General features: G+C 38.6%; 2 protein-coding genes across 3 annotated transcripts; both read right to left on the bottom strand.

Annotated features, from left to right (window-relative positions):
- Positions 1-490: 490 nt before the first annotated feature.
- On the bottom strand, positions 491-9,095 carry suox (sulfite oxidase). 2 transcript variants are annotated; one of them, XM_058632517.1, is made up of 5 exons: positions 8,995-9,095; positions 6,737-6,807; positions 6,048-6,216; positions 5,127-5,399; positions 491-3,768 (listed from the first exon to the last, which is right to left on the bottom strand). In XM_058632517.1, exons 2-5 carry the CDS (start codon positions 6,793-6,795, stop codon positions 2,545-2,547), a joined length of 1,725 nt encoding a protein of 574 aa, XP_058488500.1. In that variant the 5' UTR covers positions 6,796-6,807; positions 8,995-9,095; the 3' UTR covers positions 491-2,544. The 2 variants fall into 2 exon arrangements, with proteins under 2 accessions (XP_058488500.1, XP_058488501.1); XM_058632518.1 differs by lacking the exon at positions 8,995-9,095 and adding an exon at positions 8,772-8,950.
- A 3,283-nt stretch (positions 9,096-12,378) lies between these two features.
- On the bottom strand, positions 12,379-18,872 carry mcrs1 (microspherule protein 1). The gene is made up of 14 exons (XM_058632850.1): positions 18,691-18,872; positions 17,108-17,262; positions 16,811-16,949; positions 16,540-16,704; positions 16,249-16,358; positions 16,028-16,136; positions 15,788-15,926; positions 15,233-15,308; positions 15,078-15,106; positions 14,819-14,911; positions 14,645-14,727; positions 14,448-14,535; positions 12,853-12,980; positions 12,379-12,763 (listed from the first exon to the last, which is right to left on the bottom strand). Exons 2-14 carry the CDS (start codon positions 17,260-17,262, stop codon positions 12,677-12,679), a joined length of 1,401 nt encoding a protein of 466 aa, XP_058488833.1. The 5' UTR covers positions 18,691-18,872; the 3' UTR covers positions 12,379-12,676.
- Positions 18,873-21,531: the final 2,659 nt, after the last annotated feature.

Genomic DNA, 21,531 nt, shown 5'->3' with positions numbered 1-21,531 from the left:
TCCAATTAGTTTTAACCTGCGTTAAATCAAATTTCCTTTTATTGTTTAAACTCTTGCAGTGTTGTTTTAAAGCTAATTGTATTGTCTTCATGATTCATTGCATGAATTCAAGGACGTTTACTTCTTTTTCAACGTTTACATAAAACCTCCGGTGAGTAAGTTCTGTCGCCGTAACACTACTAGTGGTCACTTCCCCTCAGATTTACTCGACACCTCAGATGAACTTGCAGAGCTCTGTGAAAAGACAACTCTTAAAGTCAGCAACTTTTTTCTCAAAATGTGGTCTGAGTCAGTTTGTATCCTGTTTCCACTTACTACATTTATGAATCACCATGTAAGAGACTTTTGAAACTTTAATATTTGAACTAACTTTGTTGCCAAAGTAAAAAAAAGAATATGGACCCATGGCAGACTATGAAAGTCTCAGTGCAGACATGTTAATCCCTCCCTCAGCCTCTCCTGTCAGACAGAGACACTGCAGACTCCAAACTGATGAAAAAAGACAAGGCCATGTTTATTAAAAGCAACAAGAACACAAGCATGAGTAAATCTCTTCATAGGAAGTGAGGACAAACAATGATTTCTGCAAGCAAATCTGGCAACCGTGACGACTGAAAGGCATAACAAGGTATAACATCAAGATTATGAACAGCTCTTGAAAAGAAACAGATTAATTCCATTTATAAAAATAAGTCTGAGTATACATATTTAAGAAGTAGCAGAAATATTAAATATCAAATTGAGCAATTTTAATGTTGAACAAACTTTTATGCAGACACACAAAGGTTGATGTCAGAATGTGCGTAGTTTGATGAGGTGAGTGACCACTTCAGTGATAGTTAGACAGCGTCATTATTATACTTTGTCTAATTAAAATTAAACTATTACAGTAATGACACATGGATTTATTGCAATAAACTCTTCCTCCCTTTGTCAGACGCTCCGTTTTTAAAAACCAGAGTGTGGACACATGGAAAGTATAAAAATATCTGCTGCCCTTTATTATCTGTCACTTGACTGTAAACTCATTTCTGTAGGAATGATGACTGTGGTTTTTCCAGCGATCTGACTGGTCAGTATTTGTGCTGTTTGCTTTTCTCACAAAGCTGACACCAAACACTAAAGGCCTGCTCTGCACACATCACCATCAACAAAACGGTGGAGACTTCTCCAACGAGCAAAAACCTCAGCTCCATCTTGGAGGACTCCAGCCTTAACAATAAACTCCAGCACAACAAACCTTCATTAAGTGATAACATAATAACAAACTTAGTTTCATTACATTTCATGCCTTAAAATATCTAACAGCTACAAGACTAATGAGATATGTTTTGTTGAGTTGTAGTCTTACAGCCAAAGTGTTTAAATCCATATTTCTACTCAAAGTAATGGATTCATTTTGTTTGCCTTTTAATCTCTTTCACTCGTCTCAGCTTGAACTTATGGGACAAACCCCCATGAAACATCAGTGTATGGAAAAACACAAATCCTTCTTTTTTTATTGTGCGTATTTAATGTGTCTAGTGGCCCACAACTATTCCTTGTCATTTACTGTGTGTTCTGGAAGAAGACTTCAAACTACTTCCATTGTTATTATTCTCATTGAGAGACCCCTAGTGGCAAAATGACATACTGTGCGCTTAAAGCAAAATAAAAGGCTCACATATTCATTTAAGACTCAAAAGCTAGTTTCGTTTTGTTAAGTAATTTACAGCCTTTAGCTTTTTTTCCCCAACATTATGTAGAGTTCAAACCTCACAGGTTAACATGACTTTTTTTTTTTTTCACGTCTCAATATACAACATCATTAAAAAGTATTATTATATAAATAATACTGATCAACATCAGTTAAAAACTTATTTCACGTTACAGCAGTGTGAGTAGGGCTTTGATTCAATCCACTCATCCTGACTCTTTTCTCTTGTCTTTTGGAGGTTGCGGGTTAGACTCCTGGCTCTGCTACTCTATATGATGAGTGTGTCATTGAGCAAGACATTTGAGCCCAAGCTGTTCCTGACAGCTGTGCTGGCAGCGTGTGAACGGGTCTGAAAGATGTCTGCAGACGTGCTGAATGAATGGGTGAATGGCAAAGCTGTCGTGTAAAGCAGCTTTGAGACGAGGAAAACGACATATAAATACAAACTATTTACACACACACACTGACACAAACACATTAAAAACAGATACATTTGTACAGTCAGACTTGTTAATGGCCTAATTAAACTAAATAAATAAATGGTAGATTATTCATTTTTGTCTTTTGTGTGTTAATTTGCAGTGATAACCTTTAGCGGCACATTGATGTGAATGATCATGTGAGATCAGCAGAGGTGCATGTGAAGCCTTATTACATGAATTCACTGCTGTGTATTTAATCACGGTGCAGGTGGAGCCAGCACCGTTCTCATGTTCATCCAGGAAGCATTTTAAAGCCAAGTGTGAACGGTTTTAGACGTAATGTTGTCCATCTGTGAGCAGATCACCGAGGATGGATGTTCATACCAGGTCTGAAAATGTCCTTAAAGTTGGATTAAACCATAGAGTCTATTCCTCATCTTCGTCCTCTCTGACCTTCACCGTCACTCTGTGCCAGGCGTTACTAAGGACGCCCCTCAGGTTCCAGATAGGAGCCACTGTGTCCGGCTGCACGTTGTAACTGTTGTCCACTGCCTTGCAAATTATTTCCAGTTCCTTAGCTCCAGGAGGAATTGGCACCGTTACCTCCCATAGCTTCCAGGCCCAGGCTCGACCTGGTGGAGGTGAAGGCTCACGTTCTTGACCCTTGTCACTAGTCCTTAGTTGAGCAACCTGCCATGTTTTACCTAGATCTACAGAAACATCTACACGTACCACCTCTCTGCCCCCACCGCTCCAGGCATAGCCCTGCACAGTCACCTCTTCTTCTGAGCGATCGACCATGGCACCGTCGGCCGGTGCGGTGATCGCAGACTGGATGGGCAGCTCTTGAACGGCTGGAGCAGACTTGAAGTCAACTGTATCCCAGTCTGTCCCGGGGGAGAAACCCTTGTAGTCGTTCTGCTGCCAGTGGCTGTTGCTTTCCTCTCCACTCACAACTATCTTCCCCAACCATTTTACATTACGTGCACCCACCGTGCCTGGTACCACAACACGGACAGGGAAGCCATGGTCTGCAGGAAGTGCCTCGCCATTCATTTCATAAGCTAGTAGCACATCACCCTCCTCACTGACTGCCTTGTTTATAGGAATGGAAGAACCATACGTAGTACCGGTTACATCTTTGTCCAGGCCTTCAAACTGAACATGACGAGCCCACTTGGCCACGTCTGGCTCGTAGCCAGCTGCCAGAAGCACATCCCTGAGTTTAGCACCGCTCCAGCTGGCGTTGCTGATCGCAGCAATGCCCCAGTTCAGTCCTTTCACTAGTTTGACCTTGTTCATCTCAGCTCGGCGGTTTCCTGCACACTGCAGTGTAGCGGTGATGGTATGTTTTGGGAATTTAGTCTTTAAGTCTTCTAAAGAGAGCGTCAGCGCTCCTCCGGGCAGTCCCTCCACACAGAGCCGGTAAGAATCCGGGTCAACCTGAGGAACAGGCAAGTGGTTTCTTTTGAAAAACAAAGCAGAGGGGGTGATGTAGTTGTCTGTGAGGATTTCAGCAGGTGGCTCGGCATTGAAGGGCTTGAGGCTGTTGATGCGCAGGACTGGGTGACGCTCTGGATCAGAGGAGTACGGGTCAGATGATTTAACAGCCTGCTGCTTCTTCAGGTCTTCTGCACTTAACTCACCAACCTAATATTAACCAAAGAGACAAACAACACTACATCAATGCAATGCAATCACATCCTTCCTGCAAAATAAATAAGTCTATATACAGAACTGTGCTCCACCAGGTGTGTTGTGTTTACAGCTGTCAAATTCTGTCATCGCTGGAATGTGTTTCAGAAAGATGTATGTGAAGGTTGGTCTATCATACGTTACTTTTGTTGACATGAAATAGTAGGACAAACACACAGTAATTAATTAAGGTTCCACTGCATGTTTAAGAGAGCAGGGGTTGTGTTATTGTTCAAGTCTAAGGGCAACTGTTTGTTACGTTTATTCTAAAATGATTTTGTTATTTTTAAACTACACACATGTAAAAATTCTGGATGCATTCCAATACAGTGATGGAGAAGTAATTACACCATGTGCTTATTATAGAAGTGCAAAAATCAACTAATCTAATGGTGGTCTTTGACTTTTGCACAGTAATGTATGTGTGAATGAATAACTAAAATCAATTATGCATCATTTTTCACAGTGGCCACTTGGGGGTGTCCCAGTACTGAGTCTACAGATGTTGGTTAGGTTTTTATAAAAAAGGTGCCCACGATTCCAGAGGAGGGAGATCCTTTTTTTTTGCCATTAAAAGTGTAAAATGTAATTCCACCTACACTTTGATATTGATTAAAGACACAATCAACAGAGTAGCATCTTTGCATTTTAAGGGTACGTAAATGTGACAATCATCTGCAAAACAAGATGCCATGTTTTCTAAGAATAGAACCAAGGAGGAGAGAGGAGTTCAAGAATCAAACCGTGAGGGAAAACCAAGACAGACGAAACAGACCATATGAGCTAACCAGGAAACAATATAACTCACTTCTCCTAAAACTGTAATAAAGTTAGAGCGTTATCCCGTTCTGTAGGCTGAAATAAACATGCTGCAGCTATAGCTTTTTATTTGGGCTGTGCAACAGTGATCTCATTCTTATCACTAACAATAAAGTAAAGTGACATGAGCAGTCAGATGATCAGATCCGTTGTAAAAAGAAGTGATGAGTTTAATTAGCTTAGTTAGAACTTATTCTGGTAATAGAAAGAAAAGACGGAGGTCAAAGTTAAATCAGTGTTCTGTTAATAGTGGGTGACACATCATGCTTTATGATATGTGGCACTTTGTTCTTTATGGTATGTTGCGCTTCATGGTGTGGATGGACAAGTTCCCCCGCTCTCTCACATTCTCAAGTGTTTCTGAGAGTCTAACGCCTAACTCAAACTATTTAGAGGAACAGCGGTATGTATGTAATTAACCATCTTAAACAAGATCTTTTTTCAATCCTAATGCTCAGTGAAGGTAAATCAACAGAAACCATATGTGTGCATACCTTATATTCTGAGAGGATTTCAAGCACATGTTCCTGGTTGTGTACAGCATACAGTGCCCAAAAGGGTTCCAGAGGCCCACCTGCTGCCAACAGGATTTTATTCCCACCAGGGTGCATGGCCACAAACTCAGTGATGTCATAGACGCCACCTTTGTAAGTGACCCACACGCCATCCTCGAGAGAGCGGTGCTTTGTGACTTCTTCCTGGCTGAAGATGGGATGAGAGGAGGTTGGCTCAATCGCTTCCAATCTGTTGGTGTCTGCCTGCTCTGCCTATAAGAGAGAGAATACACAAACTCTGAGGGACCTTGAGACAGTGAAAGATAGTCGGAAGGAATTTTTTTTGGCTCCAAAACTACCATTATAGCATTTCAATGTATTGTAAATAAAGTGATCTGAGAGACCATTTAATTCCTGCATGTCCTCTGGCCACAATTTACAGCACGACTAAATTTGTAGCGCCACGGGGGGGCTATGATTAATTAATGTGCAGGTCAGTTCAATAGAAGACTGGTTCTTCTATTGAACCTACAACAACTTGCTGCCTTCCAGTAAAGGACAGAGCCTAAAAGAGAAATAGGGCAATAAATGCAATAAAATGCCTTTCAATATCAGCAGAGAGTGTCAGAGATTGCTTCAGGTCAACTGTCATGTATGCATGGATGTTACAGTGGTGTCATAAAAATATGTGCTCTGAAACTGTAGGGGGCGCCAAGTCAAGAAAAAGGCAAAAAAGCGACAAGGCTTCCAAAGTTCTGCTATAATAGTCTTTGACTCTGCTTCTTCATGTTTCCCATCCAAAAGAACCTTTTATTAACCTAGTGTGAATCCATGAAGTGCTCCTACCCAAATGTATTACTATTATTATTATTTAGTATTATTCATTTACATCTCTTTTTTCAGATCCAATAAGTGCCTAACCTTGTGCTTGTGGAGGCCATACACCAGTACAGCCCCTGTACCAGCCAACAGTCCTGCCAGGCCATGTCTCCAGCTGGGGCCATGGGTGCGCTGGTTCGATCTCTGGTCATCACTACTACTGCTGCTGCTCCAGAGATGAGCTGCACATACAGTAGGTGCAACCTGACTCCTATGAAATGGAAACGCTTTGAATGTAATTTCAATGCAAGACATACCAAGCTCATTGGGTAGTGAGTATGGGTCAGTGTAGGAAGACTGGGTCACTTGAGTTCTCTTGTGAACTGGTGTTGAATGACACAAAATAAATATGCTACACAGCAGAGTTGTCAGTGAGTGGATCCATATATGTCTACACATTCAACTTCAGATATGATTATGATTAAATGTGTTCCTAGGCTGCATTATTATTATCTTAATTAATTGATGAATTGTTAGGTCCATAAAACGCTCCAAAAAGTTGATCAGTGTCTCCTAAATATCAAAATTATGATGTTCTCAAATGACCTGTCTTAGCCACAAATAAAAGTTATTCAGCTTTGATGATTTTGTTTTTGTTATATGGAGCAAATAAACCAGAAAACATTAAAATGTAAGAAGCTGAAAAACCATTCAAACCAATGAATTGATTATCAAAAGAACAATTTAGTATTTGATTAATCGTTGCAGCTCTAGTTGCTGCAGTGCTGTACCTTTGAGTGTTGAGAGGGCCAAATCGAGTCAGGCTGAGGCAGCGTCTGAGAAGCAGCATTGCATTGGTGTTCTAAAAAAAACAAAAACATACAAGATAATTTCAGTGCCTTTCATAGGTAAAAATAGATGTTTTATTTACTGATTTTAATCTAAATGTGAAATATAATATTTAAAATGAAATACATATTTGAAATACAATACATCTGCCATGTGTCTCATAAAAAATATGATTTAAATCTTTGATTTTCACAAACTGTTTTTCCTTTCTTATCCAGTCACCATGTTTTCACCCTCTGAGGTCCTGATCTTGTAAATCAATAGTCAAAAGCAAACATTGAATAAATATTTACCTGCCTTTAATTGGTGGCTAATGTTAATTTTACATCCAGACTGGTCCTCTCAACCTTCTGCAGCTTCATGTGTTGCATTTATCACTGATTAAAAATGTGCAATGAATAAAATGGAAGACTGAGCAGAAGGTCAGAGAGAGTTCAGACCTTTAACAGCCTGTGACTGTGAGCTATTTCATTCATTATAATGCAGTTTGTCTATAGCATGTGATCTTGTTTAAATGTGATCCGTTAAACAACGCTACTCCTACTGCCCTGACCAACCAACAGTAACTTCAAACTGCAGGAAGAGCCAACCAGCTGAGGGGGAGTGACCAGTGGAAAAGAGGAGAGCTGAGGTTCTGTTGCCTCATCACTAGCCACAGAAGTAAACATGGACAGCTTGTCCAGTTAGCAAACTGAAGCACACAATGATTAAACAAAAATGATATTTACAGTTTTAACTGAAGAGTTACAATCTGTGAAGCTGTTGTCATGCTAATCCAAGGTCCAAAGTTGTATCATGTATATGGGCATATGAATTCAAACAATTTCATAGTCAAGTCCTTCAAAACTAATTTTAGCATGACAGATTTTGTGATATAGGCAGAAGCTGTGGTGTGCCATCATTTTGGCCAAGCTAAAAATAGAATTAAATAAAATAAAATAAAATAAAATTAGACATTGATTTGTCCTGTTTACCATTGTTCTATGCCAATTTAAAAAAGGGTAAAATCATTATAGTACATTAGCTGATATTTTGATGCTACCTACTGTGCTAAAGATCCATCTTATTCTAAATCTTTAACAGTAAATACTGAACTGATGCTTGACTTAAAGCTCCACTGTGTAACTTCTGCCATCATAACACTGCTGTGTTGCATTTACATTAGAGTTCACCACATTCCAGTTGAGAGGTCAGAAACGTAAATGTATCTCAGGCTAGCCCTTGTTAGCAATATCAGTTGATAACACTCCACAAACAAAAACAGTCAGTTCATTGACATGCATGTTAAAAGTCCGATTTTAGTCGGACTAAGACAATAATTTGGTTTTCTTAATGTCCAAAAAAACACGTTAGTCTGTCTGTCGGTCTTTACCCCTGAATTGAAATACATGTTATGACCCTAAACCTATTGATGTAATGTCACTGTGAATGTGTTCTGTAATTAAAGCTGAAAGAATGTGGTCAAGCTATCTGAGACTCGTTTCTCTGTGGTCAAACTATCCGAATTTTTAACATTTATATCTACTAGTGTACTGGAAACCAGACATTTTTACTGTAAAGTTTTAAAGACATTTCAAATGGAATGTCTCATATTTTCACATTTTTTGAAAACATTCTTAACTTTAAGATGCAATAAAAACTAATTTTCCATAACTTCTGGACAAGACTGATAAAGTTGTGTTCATCAAAAACTAGCAGTGTACTGGAAATCAGACATTTTCACTGTATAAAAAACTAATAAAGTACGGAAAAGTTTTAAATAAATATTGACACAAATCTAATTCCATAGGTAGTGTGTGTGCACATCATGGCGTGTCCTGATTGAACACTGCCCTATGGGCACGTTTAACTCCCGAGAAACCGAGTGAAAATAAGTCTCAATATTTCCTCCGTATTTAGTGATTTTAGCACAGAGAAGCAGTAAATGAAGCAGAATAGTAATACGTTTGTGTATCGCGGTGTTGCATGTACTCTTACCTCGGCTTTAAGAGAATAAGGACCGTTAGCCACAGCGTTTTATCAGCGCCATCATCATCATCATCACGGCTAAACTTAGCTAAGACTCAAGTTAGCACGCCTTACACTGACGTCGAGCCGGTCCGAACTCACTTGTGCCACTCAGTCAAAATATATTCATACACTAAATAACATTCACATCAGTGTCTGTTCTTAAACCAAAGCAGACAAACACTATACTCACTTAAGCTGTAACTGTTCCCCTGCTTGTACCCAGAAGCTGCTGTCCACCACGACCGACGCACGCCGACACAAGTAGAGGTAGCTGACGCTGCTGCCACTGCTGCCTACGTAGCACAGGCTGTGTCTGTGATGCGTTCATTGACCGTGAGGCATTCGAGTTAAATATTTACCTTATCACCATCAACAACCAAGCACAGGAGAACAGTAGCCTCAACTGCCAATAAATGTAAACAGTAGTCCTGAACACTGACTACTACTTACCGACAAAACTTTTCATAAAGAATTTCTAACTAAAATTGTCCTTTCACTGCACTGCTTTGTTTTTCTTTTTCTTTTTATAGTGCAGTGTTTGATTTATTTATCTACATATGTTCTACTTATTAACTATTTTATATTTGTGTGTATTCAGCACTGCAAATCCCGTGGCATATTCTTGTGCAATGACTAAAAAGACATTCCTTTCCATTCTACTGGTTTCGTGGAAACTATTTCATTCGTGTTTACTGAAGCTGTAAATGTGGTGCAAGGCAGTAAAATCAAATGTTGGGTTGCCAGGTTGGGGAAAAACGTTTGGACCCCTTCCAGGGATATTTGGGTGGCACAAAGGGCATTTATGATTAAACCATCACCATAAACCTTATTATACCCAACAGTATGCACTGTTCAGCAGCACACTGTCTGTTTGGAGATGGAGGGACCAGAATATGACAGAGTTGTTGTAGCTGTATGTAAGAAGGCACAACTTTAAAAAACACTAAAATTCTAATTGTTCCATGCATAAGCTGTGTGTTTATACTTTTTAAGTCCAGTCTGACAGCATGATAAAACACTGGAGGTAGTGGATAGTTGAGTTTAATTCACATTCTATTACATAGTCTATATATATATATATATATATATATATGAATATATATATATTATTGGGTGAAGTGGCCCTTTAACATCACAGCAAAACTGTGGGTCAATCATATTCAGGTTTTCACACCTCCCTCTGTAAACAGGCAGCACTGTGTACATACAGTAACACACTGATTCTGCTTCAGTACCTCACACACTACTACCAGAAAAAAATGTGAACTATGCCTTTAATGCTGGTGTGGATGTGTGGTAGGGCTGAACTGTGTGACCTAATGCAATTACCAAATTGGAAAGGAGGCAGTTCATTTATAAAACAGGTGTTTTTTTTCCATAAGACATTTGTATTCTCTTTGTGTTTCCTGGATTTTTCATTTTGTGAGAAGCATTTTCTTCCACCAGAGTTGTCATGTCACCTCTCACAAGTTAGTTGTATAGTTGCAGGTCATTTCTGCTTTTCTTCTGTTAAAAATCTAGTAACTAAAATAGACATGTATTTGAGAGGCAGAACAGTATGAAGGAGCCATGTGTGGTTTGATCACTGTTGTGCAAAATGTGACAGAGACTTGTCCTTTTCCCTTGTTTACACTTTGCCAGCTTATGTTTTCACTGAGTTCCAGTGAAAACATAAGCTGGTGGTGTGCAGTGTGTTAAGACTGAGTTGCTGTGGCAACAACATATTAACTGTCTGTGTTTTGATGACACTATTTCCAGCCTGTGTGCTGCATTTTTTGATGGGCTTTAATGGTCACATACGTCCATGAGAGTCTTCACTCATCACAACCAAGAGGCTCCTTTAGACTGGAGAGGAATATTGGTGTAATATTTTGTTTTATACTCAATTAAGACAATACTAATAGTTTCAATTTTGATACAGAGTATTAAATAAAGGCATTGATTTTCCAATTCAATGGCCCATGGACACCTTAAGTACACAAAAATGATGCTATGAATGTGCACCATTGACAGTATCTGAATGAGCTTCCATGAAATGGAACACTCCAAATTGGGAACAAAACGTTTTAAGTGTAATTCCAAATTAGATTTGCCAGGTAAACACATCCTGATATGAATTTGCAAAGTGTAAACATTTATTCTTTTCCATTCCAAGGTACCTATGAGTGTCATTGAGTAAATACATTTAATACAAGATAAAACTTCCTCATAAATTACTGACAGTGACAGAAAAGAAGTGTGTATCAAACCATGTCTTAATAATTGTCATAATAGATGTTTTGTATTGTTATTTGTGACTCAATGTGACTTTTTTTAAGGAGATATGAAAATGATTTAGAGATATTTTTTCTTGGGTGAAAGAAATAAAACATCATCTGCTCATTGGTAAATCATCTCATAACACTACCGACTGTCAGACATCTGTTTCTTGAATTACCTGTGAGTTTTGTTTGTTCATTGTACTTTGACTCCTTTAGATTAGAGCGCTTAAAAAACCGGATCATCCCGTTTTGCACGGTTATCTTGTACAGATACTTTGTTATAGTAAGGGAAGCAGAAGTCAATGGGCAGTTAGGAGCATTCTGCGGATGTAGCAGCGTAAGTCTTAAATATCACCTTTTTTTTGCTGTTGTGAATTGAATTCCCTTTTTATGTGGAAATCTGTCTTATTTCTGAATGTTGAATCAACTTAGCTGAACACTTCCTGTACTAAAGTACAAATCGGAGAATGCACATATCTGATGTCCTTATCACCTTTGTACACCCTGCAGAAGCCTGATGAAAGAAGTTTCAGAAATGTTTGGTTTTGCCTGCATTTTGTCCAATTTTAAATAAATAATACAATATTCTTTTCATTTCTTTTAAATCTTACGTTTCAACCCATATGTGGTCTTCCCTCCCTCCAACCTTCAGTCAGGTTGTGACAAATTAAAATTTACAGGTGAACTCTGAAGTGCCATGAACAGTTGTTAAAGGATTATAACAGAATACCTGTGTGACTCAGTCCTTCACAAAAACATCAACATAGGTTTTTTTCTATATAATCTCCCTGTCCCAGCTTCACTTCATTGTTCAAGTAAATTCTAATCAAAATACAGTATGAGTATTTGCTAGAATTGAATTTGGAAGGTTCACAGGGCTTTAAATGATTTCCTATAAAAGGAAGATTAAGCTCAAGTGCTTAAGCTGCCTCAGAGTTAAATTATTTGCCTTTTCATGGTGTAAAAGCCAACATCCAAGGCCAACACTCATGGAGCAGTGGGATCTTATAACTAAAGAGTGGTCTTTCATTTCAACATATGAACCATCCAACATTTCTAAAAGAATTTGTGGCAAAATAACTGGTATGTAAAAAAACAAACCTTGTACATATGTTTAATTGCAGAAAGATTTAGGTCAAAATTATTCCAAGTTGTTTTTCTATTTTCATGAGTATAAATTAGTCAGGGAATTTCATTACTTAAACATCAACTGCAAGTTAGACATTTTCCAAAAGTGGGACATTTGTTATTTTGTGACACTCAAATATTGCAACAAAAAGATTGGTCTTTAAAGAGCACAGTTTGTAACCAAGTTTGATATTTTGAAAAAGCTTTACTGCAGAATTTAAATACAACATTTTGAAAAAACTGGAAAAACAAAGCTCTACCAGGACAGTATCTACATTACGACATGAAAAATGTTCAACCACCATGTAAAAACATGTTATGTAGCCGGTTTACAATCTCACATTTAGGGTTAACGTGGCCATCGTTGTTGCTGTGTTTCGTAAGAACAAAGTAAATCCACCGTTCTACACAGGACGACTGATGTGTTCATTCGTCTGCCAGTTTGTCCTGCATGTATCTGTTCCTCTGCTCGATGGCTGAAGATCACTGCTGAGTCATCTTAGCTGCTTCAGCTTTTATTAGTGAGATGAGTTCCAGGTTAATTAGAAACACAAAGCGAAGACCTGCGATCTGAGGAAACACAGCGTGTTAGGCCCCAGTCTCACTCAGTACCATTTAATCTTATTGTGGCAGTTTAATTTTGTAGGCGACCAACTCACCTCCACCACCGAGTTGTTATTGAGTTTCCATTTGTTACCCGACAGGACTGGTCTGCCGTCTATGTAGATGGGCCGTCTGCCCTCATTAGCAATAAAGAAGTCTCCATTATTCTTCAGTTTAATAATTCCTGTAAACACAAACACAGTGACTATAGGTAGCTGCAGTTTTTAATGTAATTTAATCCCGTCTCTGTTGTTTTTATTGGTTTCTTATTATTCTTTTCCCTCTTTCTCATGTCTTTTACAATGGTCTCTTATTTCTATTAGGGCTGTAAAGTTCCAGTCGACTGGTCGATTTATGAGTCGATACCGTCTGGTTCGACTCAAATTCTGATATGTCGACTTTTTGCCGTGTTAATTTCATACAGTCTATGGTTAATCTGGTTTCAGAGAACACCCCCCTTTATTTCCACAAGAGACAGATAGATTAAAGTACATCCGCTGGTTTTATTTCATTTTTGGCAACAGTCAGTCCTCCTCTAACACGCATGTCAAAGACATCGACAGTGTGGCGATATAGATGGCGATAAAAAAGTCAAATGCAAAGTTTGCAAGCAACAGTTTGCAAATCACAGCTCAACTACAAACATGGCATATCATATAAAAACGCTAAGCAAACTTGTCTGCGTTATGTTGTTACATCCGTTTTGAGTACATGAACATATCAGAATTGGCATATTTCAATGTTTTAGTCTAATAATCGTTGATTTGTTTTATAACTGCAGGTGCACTCGCCTGCAACAACAGCAGCAGTCTATTTGTGTCTCAGCCACGAAGCTGAGCTTCTACGTTCAGTGTTGCTCTGTGTGAGGACATGCACAGAGCAAATCATCTAAATATTTCAGTTGATATCGCGCTGATATCAACGGAGTATAGTATATAGTATATTTTCGGAAACCATGCACTATGATATTGCGCAGATACACGTGATGCAAACTGCTTTTCAGAGCTGTCAGAGCCCCCCCCCCCTCCGACTAGTTGATTTTGAGTTGAAATTTCAAGGCTTCAGTCAACCAAGAATTTCTTTGGTTGATTACAGCCCTAATTTCTATCTCTTCGTTTTTTATGACCACCTCTTATCTAATTTTAACTGTGGTGCTTTTATGACTTTCTGTGTGTCCTGTGTTATTGTGATGGTGAGCTGAAGGCAAATTTCCACCTGGTGCACAATAAAGTTCTATTTGCATGACTAAAATGATCTACTTTATTTAACTTCTCAGTAGTTTGCCTCACTGCTCAAGTCCAGAGCTGCAGCTTTAATCATACATCCAGTTTCCTTCAAAACGTGACACTCCCATCAGGGTTAAGAGAGGACAGGACTTGCACAACAGCAACAAAAGCTAGAAACTTGTTCTTCCCGTCTAAATCATTGAGTCTTGATTTTCTAAACTGGATTCCTAGGAAAAGGTCTGCAGTGACTATTGACCCGTAATACATGGTTGCATGAGAATTGAGGAAATGTAAATGTAAAAATGCTCACAAAGCTTCAATTATGAAAACAGTTTCCTGCTTTTTCTTCAGCTGTTCTCATTTTCTTGGGTGACTTCAGTCACTAACAACAAAATATTTTAATTTGCGTTCTCAGTTTAAATCACCTTGTTTTCTCGATATTTTCCAGGCAGGTCCCTCCAGTGAAAGATCTACATCTATCTGTTTGTCCTTAGTCGCCCTGCCCAACGTAATCTGCATGAATACAAAAGTAAAGTCATTAGCCTCAAGGTGAAATACAGCTCCACAGACAAACAATTTCTCCACAAATGTCTTTTTTTGTTCCTGACAGATGATTACTTGCCTCTCGTGATCTCATGAGGTAGCGAACCATCCGTCCTCGTAGTGCTGCCAGTGTTTGGTTGTCAAAGTCTGGCATGCTCATCCCTGGAGTCACAGACACACATGAACACAAATGAGTTCCATCAGAACGGATCAGCATTGAAACAAATGGACCCAGAACAAAAAATCTGCATACCTGTGATACTGTCAACGAGGACCTGCCAACGAGGCAACTCCTGCTCCAACTGCCTGATCTCCCTTTTCTGGTGCCTATCAGAAATCATCAGCTCTGAGCGAAAAGAGAAGGAGAATTAAAATTAATGTCATACAGTGACAACTGAAACTATGACTAGCTTTGATATTATGTTACAAGTGAGCTTCTTTTCACAAGTTCACTGTAAATAAGGTTCAAAAGTTCACTGTAAATTAAGCTTCTTTTTATAATGATATCTTACCATGTTCCAAAACCTCATCCCTGCTCTCCCTGTGTGAACACAAAGAGTATGTGATCACCATTACAAATTCACAATATTTAGGTAAATAGAAGGAGGGTAAAAACCATGAGATGAATGCTGCTGAAAAACTGTCAGATTATTAAAGACAGTCTTACTTTAACTTGACATCGTCAACCATCTGCTCGGCATCAGAGAAGTTCAGGACCTGGTCACCTTTAGGAAGAGGCTGAACTGCAACACACAATTAAAACCAGCAAACGCTGTTACAGTAAACCCACACCAGGGGTTTTATCACACACCAACATAACAACTTTTTGGGTAAAATCAATAAGGTGGCAACATATTATTTACTGTAGTTAAATATTTACTGTAGTTATATAACAACATAAAATATTAATATACTGTATGTGCAAACATCCTTTATCAGTTTTGACTGACATTCTAGCTCAAGTAAGGTGGACTTGAGTGCTTCCAAGCTTTTGCTAATCAACATTTTAAATGTGTTTTTGAAAAATGTATATTATTATTAACATTATACATGTTGCCGTAAAAACAGATAATGACCGGCTTTGGCGGACGTTTGTGTTCTCTGAGTGCTACTTGTGGGTCAATAACATGCTGCCAGATGTCAAACACATTAAAGTTTATTTTTAATTTACACAAATGAACAAAACAAAATAGGTTTTTAATATGCTTCAACTTGAACTCACCACTCTGGTCGTCCAGTAGGTAGTACTGCTTTAGCAGCTGCCAGTGCACTAGTAGACTCTTGGCAGTGCGAGATGGGTGAAAGACACCGGGATGTTTGCTCAGTAGCTCCTGGAACACGTCCAGTTTGGGCTGACTGGTCTGTCCAATGACAAATGCAACACGATACTGCTTATGAGTACGGAGGCTACATGTGCGAATATAACTATGGTTATGATGATTCTTAAGCAAAAAGTACATACTGAACCAATCTTGGCAAGCAGTGCCTCCTCAGCCTGACTAAAGAGGGCTTTGCTTTGAATTGCTGCAATGGCCTCTGGATGAAGCTGTCGCATAGCCTGCCATGCAAGCCTAACCATGCAGACAACAGAGAGGATGGGATTTAAGGTTCATGTAGGGAGTCAACAGTAAGTTAGATACAAAAATATGTGACAGGGGGTAGAGATAAACTTGTTGCTCTTACTTTGAGATGACAGGATCATACAGCAGGGCATACCACCGCTCTTTAATTTCCCGCAAAGTAAAACGACAGCTGAACTTGACTCCCAGATGAACTGAGGTCAGATCTGTGGTCTAGGGAAAGATGCGTACAAACAAAAGATTTGTAATTGGAATGTAACTAATTGTAAAAAAAAAAAAAATTAAATGTAAGAATGTAACATAATCTGACATAAACAGATTGATACAACAAACTAGAGGCACAATTCCTTGACAAATTGCAACTTTTGCTGACAAAGATTTTTGCAGAACATACCTGCAACACTGCATTTATGAGGAGCAGATCATCAGTGGATTTCCATCTTCCCAGGTCTTTAGTAATATGTAGAGGCTGCTTGCTTTTCTTTACTCTTTTGGTGATAGGTGCAGGGTTTATTACCATAGCGAGAGGAGGCGTGAGAGTCGTTCCTGACTTTGTCACCTGACCAAATACAGCAAAGGCATAAAAAAAATCCATCACATCTCTGCTAACTCTACCTCAGTTATTGCGTCCTGTGGGAGTCGGTGAATTTCAGAATCATGTTTACCTTTTTCTTCTCATTAGAAGAGAGTTCACTCCCCGAACAGCGGACTGGCTCTATAACTTGAGGGCCTTTGACTCGACTGGATGACTTTACAAGACTGCTTTCCACAAGTTCATCATCAAACTTCTTCCTCTTTATTGACCTGAGAACATTATTTGATCAACAAATATGAAAGCTTCTATTTATAACATTTTTGGATATACAAGGAAAAACACTAGCAGCACTACAGAGTTATCCATTATTAGTAACGCATTATTCTACTGATAACCAGGAACGACAGTAGTTTACAAGGAAACAAACCTGGAGGAGCTTCTGCGTTTGGGGACGCCACTGCCAAATGCTTGCGTTGCTGTCCTTTTGACATCTTTAACTCCAAGCGACTCCTCATCCTCTGACCGACTTTGGGCACCAGCTACTGCCATAGATGCACCAACCAAAGGGTCACCTGCCTGCATCTGTTTAGTGACATCATGACATACATCAGGAAATCATTCAGACTAGCAGGACTAAAAATATGGTTTGACTAGAAATCCTATCTGTTGCTGACATTATGATTCCAGAGAGCATAAACCTGGACGAACCGAACCGTCTTCTTTTTTTTGTCACATATTATAAAATTGAAATATGTGTCATAAAATGCTCTATAATGATTTCATTTGTATGGTTATTAACTTTAGTGTGTTGGCTCTAGTGCTTTGACAGAAGTAAACTGTCAGTAGTGTCTTAAATAAAAGCGCTTAAATAAAAGATTAGATGCGCAAACAAAAAGCAAAACGAGAGGACATGCAAGTCAATGCATGTGATGCTGAGTTAGTTTAAGGCCAAGATGCACTAATAGAAAAAAGACAAAGAAAAAATAATTCACTGAGAGTCAGTTGCCCAAGCAAAATCGCCTTGTTGATGCCAGAGGTCAGAGGAGAGCTGGATTGGTTAAAAACACAATCATAACTCAAATAACAACTTGTTACAAACAAGATACGGAGAAGAACATCTATAAACACACAAAACGGTGAACCATGAAGCAGATGGACTACAGCAGTAGAAGACCACAATGGGTGCCACTCCTGCCACTTTATGAGGTGTCTGTGTACCTAATTAAGTGGCCAGAGAGAATATTTTGTAATGTATTGTCTTCTGTCTGCAAATCAAATAGCCCCACAAGGATGTCAACATTTTACTGCACTGTACTTTGCTTATTCTTATTCTACCTTGCAAAATCGCACGATATGTACAAATCAAACAATGTAGCTTAAGTGTTACATTTTTAGGGAAATGGCAACTGACACTTGCACAAGCGTTAGGTGAACAGGATGTCTGAGGTTTCACATTTCGTTTTAGCATTTAATGTTTACTTAAGTTGTATATAGATTGTACGCAATTAATGAAGACACCGATAACACTGAAAACACAATCCTGTGATAGTAAACAACGCTGTGACAGCGTGGTATTCCGGCTTTTACTTGATGGTAAAAGCACACAGTGTCCCAAAGTAACATAAAATTATTCCCAGTAAAACGTTACAACTGTGTGAAGCCTATTTCAGACAGTATTTTTGTCGTGGACGTGAAATATAGTCAGGAGTAAGGACAAGCTAAACAACATAAGCCATGTCTTTTGTTGACATATAACGTTAGCCACAGATTCCCCTGTAGCTACATTTACTATATAATATTCTATGCTATATGAACACTTTTTAGCAGACCGAAATCTAATTCAGACCGCATTTAAGGAGAGTCTATTTAGTTAGACAACACATTTAAATAAGAAAACGCTGGTTTATATTCACCAGCCAGGACAGACTTAGCTAACACAGCGTTCTCGCGGTAGCTACAGTTAGCACATTAGCAAGCTAACACAACGAGCTACTCAGTCTTGTGACTTACCTTTCCTTCTTGTTTACTTTACTTGTGATATTCGGTCCGTTAAACTGAGTCTGTAGTATGTCTGTGTATTTTAGTAACAGCCCAACTGCGACCTACATAACTGACCAAAATGCTACATTGACGAACGACTGTTAGCATTAGCTTCTCTGCTATTTTCTTCCTTGTGAGTTATGATTGTATGAGTATGACATTAGCGCCTCCTTCTGGACTGGAGCCATAGTGACTACCTGCTTTGTCATAGACTGACCTCTGTCTCTCTTCTACTTCTGTTTACATCATTATTTTTTAAACAAACTTTTTTTTTTTAACTTTATTTGGGTCACATGGTGGATTGATGCTTTACAGCCATGAAGATCACCAGGTCAGATTACAGTTCTGCCTAGGGCTTTTCTGAGTGGAGTTTACATCTCCTGTGTGCACATGGGTTTTCTCCAGGTACCTTGGTTGTAACAAGTGGATATTTTGGTTGTTGTTGCCTTTCTATCATTTTAAACCAGCCTGGACATACTCCTCAGTCCGCGAGAACTGCTGCCCACTGGATATTTGTGTATCTTTTCCCTCATCATTCTTTGTAAACCTCAGAGAAAGTTGTGTATGAAAATCCTAGTTGAACAACAGTTATTGAAACACTTAGACAAGCCTGTCAGGTACTAACAACCATGCCACATTCATAGTCATTAAAATCATCTTTCTCCAGCATTCTGATGCTTGGTTTAAATTTCAACAGGTCGACTTGATCATGTCTTCATACCTAAATGTGTTGAGTTGCATCCATGAGATTGGCTGATTAGATATTTGGTGTCCATAATAAAGTGGCCAGTAAGTGTATCTTCAAGTTGTTAAGTGTTCTGCAAAGGGGCACAGCAAGAAAGGCCTTTTCCTCAGTTTAGTACAAAACCAGGAAAGAGTGCCACCTGGTGGAGAGAAGCTGGGAACTACATGAGGTACTTGTTAAAAGACAAATACAGTATAGGATAGGCTTTACTAACTATGGCCTTCTACATATATATATACAAAATAATAATAATTATAATTTCTATGTAATTTGAGCATTGGCCAGTCTACTTATTTACACAGAGTGAGTTAGTCATAGAATGTAGAGCACTATCATACACAGAATCTTGACGGTGGAAGTTAACATCACAGTCATTTTTTTAAATGCCTTCCTAACACTTTATTATAGTATATTTATATTTTATGGTAATACTTTTAGGTTCTTGTACAGCTGTCTATATATTTATATTTCATTTTACTCACATGTATAGTTTGCTAGTTTGATCTCATATTTTCTCTTCAGTGCCCAAAATTGTGCTGCTGTACAATAATTTCCCAGCAGCACAATTTCGTTTTTTTTTGGGACTAATAAAGTCCATCCTTCTTCATTTTCTCTGCAAGCTAACGCCTCAAAATGCACAATGATTATATAGTGTACATATATACAAACATACTTATGGGTAGTTCATTTAAACTAATAATAAATAAACACTCCTAATTGTCACATCCTGACTTTTAACTTGAATCAATTAAAATAATTAGTTCCCTAAACACTTTTGGAAGCTTGTTAATATCATTGCAAGCTAAAAATCTGTTCTTCTAGTTTAGTAGTTTAGGCACCGAACACATAAATATAATTTTTGGTGTTATCAAGCGGCACATTAACTAAAGCTCTGTACAGTCCCTGCAAATCAGGAGAGTGTGACAGTGAACCAGCATGCGCCCTGAACAAATGTGATTATTTACCCTCGTGATCTCCATCATCCTCTCAAAATGTATTACCAGTGGCATTTAATTCACAAAATATTGTCATAATATCATCATTACAATGTATTAGTTCCCCCTCACTATGATTGATGCAGTTCAATATCTCAGTCCTGCAATTAACCCTAACTTTATGACAGTTCTGATGATCAGTTTTTGTTTGCAACTGTTTTAGAGTGGTGGTAATTCAGCATAATTTTGGAGGATGCACAGTAATCAAGATTCAACAAAACTGTATTGCACCAACGTGAAGACGGTCTCGACAGAGTTATTAACCAGTAAAAGCAGTAACAAGTCACTTAACCCACAAAGCACACACTCCACACACACACACACTCAGCAGGCATACAGAGCCAAAATATGCTGTAAAAATAAATATCGTTGAAAATTACTGCACATGGTGGAAGTAATACGTAAATACAATTAAAGTTATTGCATATGATGTAGGTAAAACTCTGCAGCAGACATTGGACTGAATTCAAGTTTTCATGGCAGCATTCAGCGTGGTAATGGCTTTTGGGTTTTGGGTAAAAACTGTTCAACAGTCTGGTGGTGCGTGTTTTAAGTGTCCTGCACCATCTGCCTGATCGAGGGCAGAAGGTTAAACAGATGGTGGACAGGGTGGGATGAGTCTTTTAAGATATTTGTTGCTTTCTGGAGGCAGCGGGTAATGTCTCGTGCAGCCCATTGTAATACAGCTTACAAGTTAAAGCCCCCAAAGGATTTTGCAGTTAAATCACAGCCCTCACTAAGGGAGGATTTGTCACAGGACTGTTGTTTAAAGAGTAAACGGTCAACTGTATAGAACTGTAACTACCAGTTCAATTAATTAACATGCATTAAAGTAAAATAAAAGTTAGTCATTTAGAATTACTGTCCATCTTTTAACCAGTGTAAGGTCCTTAGAGTGGCAGCTTTCTCTCATGGTCCATTTGTCTTGATTCAACATGGTCTTTAGTAGGGCTGGACAGTACATCCATATTTTATCTACTGTATATTATGTTAAGTTCTTAGATTTATGATATCATCACATCGTGATAAGCCATCTGTGATGACATTTCCTAGTTATAAAGGCTGTTGTAT

This window comes from Solea solea, chromosome 6, assembly GCF_958295425.1.
Source record: "Solea solea chromosome 6, fSolSol10.1, whole genome shotgun sequence".
NCBI classification, from domain to species: Eukaryota; Metazoa; Chordata; class Actinopteri; order Pleuronectiformes; family Soleidae; genus Solea; species Solea solea.
The sequence above is the reverse complement of the archived record's forward strand: the minus strand, read 5'-3'. Positions and strand labels throughout refer to the sequence as shown.